Here is a 10,905-nt window from a genome sequence, read left to right on the forward strand (position 1 = left end):
TTTGTGTACCTGCTACATCTGCTTCTTCAGAGAGATGTTTTTCAAGTGCAGGTTTAACTGCCACCAAGTTGAGATCTCGTTTGACTGGTGAAAGTTACACTGCGATAAGCAATTTTTGTGATGTTCATTGTTTTTGTAAAGTCATAAAAATCATTAAAATGTGTCGATGGTAAAAACTGTCAATTATTCTAGAATACATATCTGTATTCTATATTCGGTTTCAGTATTCTAGAATATTCTAGAATAGCTAATTATTCTATTTTGCCCATCCCTATTGGTAGTTGATGCAGAAATTAGAGTTATTTGAGAAGCCGTTCGTTAAAGTTCTTCAAGAAGTCAGATTATCATTTCACTAGTAGAATTATTCGACATTTAATTGACTGCTTTTCGGTTGACCCATTAAACTACGTCATTGAATCTTTCCAAGTCTTTTTCCTGGTAAGAGATAGAAAGAAATCGTGACAGCTAGTTTAATAACTAATAACTCTAACCGTCAATAACATCTGATAACATATATAAACTTTTAGAAGACATATTAGTGGGACCAGAAAATAATACGGTGATATATACATGAAAAATACATACACAATAGTACTGTCGCTTAATACATAACATCATAAGATGATTTCAAGGTAAATTTCAATGTATCGCTGCTCCAGTGCTTGTCAAGCCTTGCCTTGAATGCATTCAAGCTAAGTGCACTTATGACTGTTGGTGGTAAATTATTCCAGGCATTTACTACACGCACTGTGAAAAAGTTGCTTCTCAGCCTTGACATAGTTTGTGGCTTATACAATTTTAAGTTATGGCCTCTTGTATCATAGGTATTTGGATTCATTTGAAATAATACAGTATAATTTACATCATAAAAACCATTTAAATATTTATACACTTGAATAATATCATGGCGAAGACGTCGGAATGCTAGAGTAGGCAAGTTTAATTTTTCTAATCTTTCAGAATATGACAAATGCCTTAATCCAGGAACCAATTTGGTTGCACGCCTTTGAACATTTTCTACTACAGCTACAGAGTACTTATATGTTGGGAACCAGATCAAATTATTGTATTCTAAAATTGGACGAATTAATGCATTAAAAAGAGTGACAAATACTGTGGTATCAAAATTAGATATAGAACGTCGAATCAGTCCTTCCATACTGTTAGCTCTAGAAACCATTTTTTCTATGTGTTTTCTGAATGATAAGTCCTGATCAATAACTACACCAAGGTCCTTGTAGTCACTCACAAATGTCAATTCCTTTCTTGAGTTGTCAGTATAGTCTTGAATCATGGTATACTTGAATGTTGGTGGGTTTTTTCCCATTCTTAAAATACAGGACTTTTCTGGGTGGAATTTCAATTTCCATTTTCTGGACCACTCATTCAGTGCATCAAGATCATTCTGCAGTTTTAAACAGTCACTTCTGTTTGTTATTTTTTGATATATTTTTGTGTCGTCTGCAAATAACTTAATATTACATTTTACACTTTCGGTCATGTCATTAATATAACATGCAAATAATGTTGGTCCCAATACACTTCCCTGCGGCACACCACTTTTAACACTTCTCCAATCTGAGTAGTGTCCATTCACAACAACTCTTTGCTTTCTTGATGTGAGAAAAGATTTTATCCACTGCAGTACAAGCTTTTCTATGCCATATGCTTCAAGCTTTGTCAACAACCTTTTATGAGGCACAGTGTCAAATGCTTTCTTTATGTCCATAAAAGCAACATCTACATTACCACCTTGGCCCAAAATTTCAGTCCAGTTGTCTAGTGCTTCAACTTGTTGAGTCATACATGACCTACCAAGCATGAAACCATGTTGGTGTTGAGAGAAAAATCCATTTTTTGTCGTGTGCAGTGTAATTTGATTTCTCACAAGTGATTCCAGAATTTTACCAACTACTGAAGTGAGACTAATTGGTCTGTAATTTAATGGACAATGCCTGTCACCCCCCTTGAAGATGGCTGTTACGTTAGCTTGTTTCCATTCATCTGGAAGTTGTCCTGTTTTCAATGATTGATTAAATATTTTTTGTAAGGGATAGGTGATTTGACACCAAGCTTCCTTTAACAGTCTGGGATGCACTGCGTCAGGTCCCATCGCTTTGTTAACATTAAGTGCTTTGAGTTCAGCTCTTACTTGCTCAATAGTTATATGGATTGTTTCCATCTCATGAGTGAGTGATTTAGTGCTGAATGAAGGAAAATCTCTTTCATTCCTATTGTCCTCTTCATTTACAAATACACCACAAAAGGCACTATTCAGTTCAGCAGCTTTGAGACCATCAGAATCTGTTCTTCCATAAGCAGTGTCGATGTCTGCAACACCTTCTTGATACCTTGTTTTAGATTTTACATAGTTCCAGAAACCTTTGGGATTACAAGATATATTGGCTGCTAGAGTTTTTTCATAATTTTTAACTGCATTACGTATGACTTTTGTACAGGCATTTCTCTTTTTGCAGTAAAATCTGTAATCTTCATTTGTTCTTGATTTTAGCCATTTTCTGTATGTCTTATGTTTTGCTTGTATTGCAGTTTGGGCTTGATTGCAGTACGTATGAGGTACAAATCTGTTACGAGCCTCAAATATTTTATTCTTGAATTTTTCCCACATCTCTGGTACCGGTATGTCTAAAGTATCACTCAGTATTTGATCCCAGTCCACCTTTTCTAAGCTTTCCCTTAAACCATTAAAGTCTCCCTTGGAATAATTGTAGAACCAGTTAGACATTGTGGTGGTGGTTTTCTGCAAATGCAAGTCAAACATTATTGTGGCATGATCACTTTTAGCTATTGGGGAACCTACAGTAACATTTGAAATTAGGCCAATTTGATTTGTCATAACCAGGTCAATTAAACTTGGTGTAGTTCCGACTCGTATCCGTGTTGGTTGTTCGACATGTTGATCAAGGTATGCATTCCTAGAGGCTTCCAAAAATAAATTGGCTGGGTGGGTCACAGCTTTGGTACAGATTGGCACAGACCAGTCAATCTCAGGAAAATTCCAATCTCCAACAAGTAAAATATCATTGTTTTTTGATCCTAGGTTATACAATAAGTTGTTTAAGTTCTGATTGTGAGCATCACTACTATTTGGACTTCTATAGACAATTCCAATCACTACATTTACTCCAAAATTATCTTTTATTTCAATGAACAATGCATCAGGAAGATGCCAGCAAGGATCTCGCCATTCAGCTGCTTTTAAACTTTTATGTGTATAGATGCATACTCCTCTACCAGTGTCATCAAGTTTGCAAAAGATATCAAATCCTGGTATTTCCAGTTCTTGTTGTGTAAGACAGAATTGAAAATTTTTTGGTTTTATTTCTACCAGAGCAATTATATCAGCTTTGGAGGTGATAATTCTAGCAAGGAGTTCATCTTTCTTATTTGTCAAAGTGTCCATATTTGTGTACAGGACTATGGAGTGTTTTTTATCCATAAACTTTATTTTCCTACTTTTACCACTTTCATTCCCCTTATTTTCCAAGATAGTTTTTCCTCGTCGCTTTCCATTTCGTTCTTGTATCAATTTTTTCCAAAGCATCCTCTCTTGTTTTGTCCGATCCACATTGAATTGAAACTTTTTTGATTGACTGATTTTATATCCATTTTTTAGTAACTTATGTTTGTCATCCAGTGATAGCAGTGTGACTAGTATTGGACGTGTCTCTCCCTCCTTTTTTTTCCCCAACCTTTTGTTGTTAACCATACAAATCTTGTGTGAGATAACCTCTTCCACCGCAGCAGAAAGGTTGTCTCCTTCAGACTCACGCCGCTGTGATTCAGTTTCATATGTTGATTTACCGACCCCAAAAACCACTACATTGAGTTGCCTTCTTTGCTTGTCCATATCTTCCTGAACATCCAGCTTTAGCTTTTGCATTTCATCATGCAATTCAACAACTTGAGAGTTTTTTTCACAGGGTTTTTCTTCAACAGTTTCTATCAGCGAATATAGCTTGGTTACTTCACATTCTAGCAATTCTATTTTTTGTCTCTGCTCCTGTTGAATGTTCATAAGCATGGTTATATGATCCATAATCTTTTTTGAACCTCTCTGGCATCCAGGACATAACCATTGTATGACCTCATTGCTACCAGTTGCACTGCTGCTGTGACTTGACAAAATTTGCAATGCATTTTTTGTCAAGCTCACACATTTAGCATGAAACCAACAGTCACAAATGTCACAAGCAATTCCATCCACTGTAACTTTTTTACTGCATTTCGGGCAACTTTCTTTTTCTTTATTCATTTTCTTTATTCAAACACTTAGACAATTTCAATGATTCAATTACAAAACCAATTTGAAATCTTATTCAAATAAACAATCCTTAACCTTATTCAAATAGAAATAATCTATAATTTACGGTAGTAATCTATAATTTACGGTAGTAGTCTATATCTATAATTTACGGTAGTAGCTGTTAACCTAATTCGACAGCAACTGTAGGCTACATCAGAAAGGTGAAAAATCACCTCGGTGCTTACAACATCTAGAATATTATTATGATTAAACAAGCTCTCCTTGGAAACTGATAGTGATGAATCATCTAATTTTTCCTTGCTCCTCTGAGTCCGATATCCCACTGTCTAAACTTCATTCTATTTTTTATTGAGCTGATTGAGCACTTTACTGGGGGCACCTTGCTATGCATTGCGCAAGCTCACTGCTTGCAGTTTGAGCACTTTGACAAGGTTGGCAGTAGTACCGTACTATTTTTGGTGCTTACATACCACAAATAGGAAAATGTCACATGGAGGTATATACCTTCATGGCCATTCCATTGTAAACTACACCAGCTCCGATGATGATAAACATGGCCATTCCATTGTAAACTGCACTGATGAGACCGGAAGGTCGAAACGGTGTGCACTGTCTGCAGTTATATTACATATACTCAGAGGTGGGCACCCGCTACTTTTAAAGTAGCGCGCTACCCGCTACCGCTACTTTGGCCAAAGTAGCGCGCGCTACCGCTACCCGCTACCAATTTACAAAAGTAGCGCGCTACCCGCTACCGCTACTCGGGCTAAAGTAGCGCGCGCTACCGCTACTTCTTCCGCTACTTTTGTCTAAAATGACACTAGGAAACACTCAAGTCTCTAGTGACGCAAAAATGACCTTGAAAACGAATGTTATCATTCGTTTACGCTGTCATTTTGACGTCGTTATAGAAAACACATTCTAAGGGAAATTTATTGTTACGCATCTTTCAAAAATACGAGCATTTCAAAATGAGAGTCACTAAGTCCTACCCGCACTTTCGCTTAAGCACATCTTTTCCAACAGAGAAAAGTGTCTCCACCGCAGCACTGGAAGGAATGGGGGTGTTGTATTTAATGAACAGATGTTTTAACTCGGTATTCGAAAAGCTCAAGGACTTGCTCTTGTCCGAAAAAAAGGCGTCCACAATTATTGTTGCTTCCTTCTGCACCGACGTTTCACGTGATGGCGCAAACACTCCAAAAATACATTGTCGAGTCATGACTGGTATTGGTGTCACTCTTCTCGGTATCAACCTGGCTTGATGTCTCCCGCAACAGTCAAATTGCATCTGTCTTGACTTTTTCTCGCAGTGCGTCAGCATCATCCGTGGAAACGTAGTGCAGAAATTGTAGCCACGACGTCTTGAAGGAGGGATGAGGACATGATGCCATAACGCATTTCATGTTGTTGAAGCACTTATTGAATCGTTTCTTCACCTCTTCAAGGACTTTCACTTTCAACTCCTCACAGGTCACAAGATCACTGATCTCGGTCAACTTCTTCGCGCAAATTGTAATGGTTGGAAGCAAGACTCCGTCATACGCCTTGGACTCTTCCTAGAGAATGTCTAAAGCCTGGCAGATAGGCTTCATCACACGGAGATATTCCCCGAAGAAATTGACGTCAGCTAGAAAAGACCAAAATTTTGCAACCAAGCCGATTATATAGCTGCTTGACCACGTCAGTATTGCAAAAAAATCAAGCATTTTTTTCAATTTAAATTAAAAAGTAGCGGTAGCGGGAGTGCGACTGAAAAAAAGTAGCGCCTCTCCCGCTACCGCTACTTTGGAATAAAAATAGCGCCGCTACTGCAGCCGCTACTCCAACTAAAAAGTAGCGCCGCTACCGCTACTTTTACCAAAAAAGTAGCGCCGCTAGTAGCGCCGCTACAAAAGTAGCGCGCTACTGCCCACCTCTGCATATACTGTATCTTACATGTAAGATATCTATGCTCTAACAGACAATAAGACTGCTCCCCAATGTTGCCAAGTTACTTTGTAAAAACAGGCCAGTAAATTTATCAATGGTTTATTTGCCAGAAACAGCACATGGTCGAAATATGCAAGTTGTATAGCCTACGCTACACACTGCAAAAGTGGCATAAGTTCCCATACTGACAGAGAGACAACAAAACGACCATACGGTCTACTATTCAATTGCCACCCTATAGAAATGGTAATTTTGTCACTGCAGACACACAAAAAATGTAACAGATAATTTTAGATAACGTTTACCCAAAATTACAAGAAATAAGCAAAGACTGGATTTGCATCACATACCGTACAATTGATACTTCTAGAGAAGTAGAGAACTTGTCTATCTATCAGTGCTTCCACTTTTACAAAGCTAGATTACCACTTGTATTACCACATTTGCCCTCAGATTACCACATTTTTTACTGTGAGTTTCTTCCCAATTTTAACCGTATTAAAGTGGCTATTTTTACCCACTTGTTGCCATGTTTACAATCAGGTGTTGCCAGAGTTAGGATTAAAGTTATCAAGGGTTGAAGCAAGGGTTAGACTTAGGAATAAGGTTAGGGTTTTGATCTTTAGGCACAGAACTAATAAAATTCTAAAATGCAAGTTTTTGTTTTCAACAGCTTTAAACTTTTCTCAAATTAAGACAGAATTCCTTATCTGGCAACGCTATTATTTGGCTATATTTACACTATATAGTGTAAAATAAGGTCTAAAACAACTATTCAGTTTATTAACAGTACCGTACCGGTTATTAACAGTTATTAAAACGTCCAAAATAAGTAAGCACAGTACTGTACTTGACACCGCAGCTAGAATCTGAAAGACATCTTGACGATGAATTATGAATATGATCACATGGTCACCCTACGTTTAAAGTCAAAAGTCAAGACGTATTCCAAAATCAAACCGAAAACAGCGGAACATGCTAGTCACATGCTATTATAAGTAGTTTTTTGCATATCTGTTCGATTTTGGAAGACAACAGTTTAAGTGCTCTTAATTGATAGTATTTTATGTCAAATTTACAAAATTTATAATTTCCACATTTTGGCAAAATTTCCACACAAAATTTCCATATTACCACTAAATTACCACAAATTTTTCATTACCACATTTTTACCACAAGCATGATGAAAATTCCACAATTGTGGTAATTAGTTTTCCCGCGCTTTTTGGATGTCGGAAGCAAGATTTTTGCTCTCTAGGTCCAAGTTTAAAAACTGGATTTGTGCAAATTTAGGACCTGGAGATAAGCTAAACTCAAGAAAATATAAAGGAAAAATTACAGTTTCATCTTCTTCAAACGTTTGCAAGGAAATTACGAAGTGGAATGTCAGAAAAATGTGAAAAAAAAGAGAAGACAAGAAGTAGGCTTTCCAATGGAAATTCGGTCAAATAACAAAAACTGCTTGTGTGGGACTAAGATGTGATTATTTATCCTTAAAATACAACTTTAAATTGTGCAAATTAGTTAATTTTTGTCATCAAATTGCTCATTAAATTGTAATATGTTGATTGTTGAATGGTAGCCTAACTATATTTCTAGAAATAGTGCTGCCAGATCTTTTTTTTTGTACTAAAATTCGTATCATCAAAATTATTTTACATCTGCAGCTTTAATGTTTTATACAAATTGTTGCAACTATAATCGTTCTCGTTAATTTGCTTTTGACTACAATTTTTTTTTTTGCATTTTTATCACTACCTTTTTGGTGGAAATATAATTGCATTTATGATTTAAATTTTAAATCGCCATAAATTATTTCACTTGTAACTTTTGTAAAACTTTTGGAAAGTGAAATTGATTGAACAAAGTTTATTTGAACAGAAAGTAGTATGTCTTTATTTTATTATGCTTAATTATATCTCTATTTTTATTTACTTTTTTCTGAATTCGCATGGTCACACTGAGCCGGTTTCCTGCCATTTTTTTGAGTCTTTTATGACATCACAACCAAGTTTTGAATGGAGGCTCTCAAAATAAAACCTTCGGGAAACTTGTCACTTTTTGAATTTCTTTTGTGTTAAATCGCCCTTGCTACTCTAGCAAGTGTTGTAGGTCTATCTTATTATCGATGAAATAAAAGTTTTCTTTTTTCACTTTCTTTTCTAGGTTTGGTGGCTGTGCATTTTTAAGATTATGTTTTTCAAACAGTTTTATTGATGCATATTTTAAACCTTTTGGTTTTGTCATCTTCTCCTTTTGTTGGTGTAAAATTCGTGTGATTACTTTATCGTTCTCTACATGTTCGCGCCAGCAAAGAAAAATAAATTGAATTGAATTAGCCTACCACCAAAGTGGAAGCGCTGCCATCAGCTTTGTAAAATTAGGGCTTCCATTTCTTTTTAAAAACAACAAAATAAGTTTTTCAAGCTGCTTGGAACTTCTGACCAGATCATTGGTCCCAGCACCTGCATGAATTTTTTTCCAGATTCTGTGTTTGATCTATTTATGAAACACAGCTGGTTTGATATCTTGTGCTATGCTGATAAATAGAAAGCATTTGTAAATAATTCACAATACGTCGAGGGATGCTGATTCGAATAAACTTTGTAGGCCTACACATTCTGTTTTTTTTTTATATCAATGTTTTATATGTCCTTTAGTTTCAAGATGTTCGCTTTGAAAAATAAAGGGTTATTGTGAGCATAATATGATTTTTTAGTGATTATTCTGATAACTTTTTTTGCAATTTTATCCGAAGATCCACGACACTGTCACAGGTCTTTCCCCAAATTAATATAGGCTACAATACTGGAATGGAAGTGTGAATAAATCGAAGCATGATAAACAACTTTCAGAGGGTCTGTGTCTACATAATTTTTGAGTTTCAGCAATGCCCATGAGCCTTATGCAACTTTTTCGTATATTTTTCTATATGATATAGGCCTACCGGTATTCAAGTTAATCTGTTTGGCTATCAATGAAAATAGCAAGACATTTTATTTGACCTTTTGTGTAATCAACCCGAAAGACCCTGAAAGAAAAAAGAGTTACGACAGAGGTGGGAATCGAATCCACGTCATCGATGTGTAGCCTATTTCTTAGCCTTAGCCCACTAGACCACACGGGCTACGACGGAGCGCGAACGTTCACTGATTTTACTTTGTATCAGAAATGCTTGCCTTTTTTGTCCGTTTTACCTGTAACTTTCTGATTGGTTGAAACGCTGTTCCTGTAACTTTTGATTGGTCCGCTGAATCATTTGTCTTACCAAAATTTTATGTTAATAACCTAATAATAATAACCTACCTTTTACGAGCGTTGCCAGAATGTAACAAAAATGAATTTCCCATTGCCGCTGTGAAAACTCTCCAAACCCAATTTCATCTTGAAGCGTTTTCACATCGCTAATCGTCCTTGGGTTTTTTGGCGATTTGTAGCCTATTGTTAGTAATTTACAAGTTGCTCGTATGAGCAAATAGGCGTAGGTCTAGCCTACAATTAGGCCTATGATTATTTATGTGCATAAGACAAAGCTGTCCATATCCAAAAGAATGAAATAATACATTGCCATAGCTTACTGCAAATGCATAAAGATCAGGGCCGTAGCAACAAAGAACGTGGCCCCCTCCGAACATAAGTTCGGGGCCCCTTACAACGCAGAACCTGGAATGTAGTATTTATTTTACACAACGTGCAGGGTTCATATTATGTTAGTAGAGGGCACAGTTCCGCTAATTAGCGAAGCTAACGCTTTGGTTAATGGATTAGCATTTCCACTAACTTAACATTTAGAAATTTTAGCGGACTCGTTAGCGAAAGTAAATTTATTGGAAATCCGTTGATTTCTTTATTGAAAGCTAACTTTAACATTAGCTGCGCCCACCACTGTGTATAGTATACATAAGTTTACACTCTAGAGCAGCGTTTCTTAACCGGGGGTGCTAGCACCCCTTGGGGGTGCTGGAATAGACTGTAAGGGGTGCTAAATGCATGCAGTATAATATCAAAAAATGCCATTTTAATTTTCTGTATTTTTTTGTTATTCTGCCAGTATCAGCAGTTGTCATATCAATGATTGCTGTTTCGAAGTAGCCTACATGATTTGCTGTCATTGTAGTCATCTCCCAGTCAAATACTCAAATTGATCCTGAGTAGATTGTGCGAACTTATCTGGTGGGTGTTTTGTTGTAATATTGTTGCTCACCTCTCGCTTCTAGAAACCACCATGGCAAAGTATCCAGAGTGGATACAGCAGCCATCTTGGCAGACATGAGTGATCATAGGCTAATAGACTAAAGGAGGAGCTATGATTGACATGCAGGTGAATCCGAGTTGTGGGACAAACTTTCGTCCTTCCGCTTGCTGATTTCTGGTGTGACCAGTTGACAGCACATCCTGCATTGGCACGAGCAGCAATGGAATTGATCGTCCCATTTCCGACTAACTACCTGTGTGAAAAGGCGTTCTGCACCATGCTCCAAATGAAAACAATTGGCCGGAGCCGCCTTCAACATGGGTTGCTCCACGATATGAGAGTGGCTTTGACAAACACGAAGCCTCGAATAGAGAAATTGGTCACACATAAGCAACAACAGAAATCACATTTATACATGTGTAACTAGATACCCAGCTGGGTAACTTAAATATGCTTAAGTTTGTCCATGTTCTTTTACTATTCTCGGGTT

General features: G+C 36.8%; 1 protein-coding gene across 1 annotated transcript; it reads right to left on the minus strand.

The window, feature by feature from the left end:
• Positions 1 to 601: 601 nt before the first annotated feature.
• On the minus strand, positions 602 to 4,276 carry LOC145783993 (uncharacterized). The gene has a single exon (XM_082595752.1). It carries the CDS (start codon positions 4,274 to 4,276, stop codon positions 602 to 604), a length of 3,675 nt encoding a protein of 1,224 aa, XP_082451878.1.
• Positions 4,277 to 10,905: the final 6,629 nt, after the last annotated feature.

Source organism: Aplidium turbinatum, chromosome 15 (assembly GCF_918807975.1).
Source record: "Aplidium turbinatum chromosome 15, kaAplTurb1.1, whole genome shotgun sequence".
In the NCBI taxonomy this organism is placed as follows: Eukaryota; Metazoa; Chordata; class Ascidiacea; order Aplousobranchia; family Polyclinidae; genus Aplidium; species Aplidium turbinatum.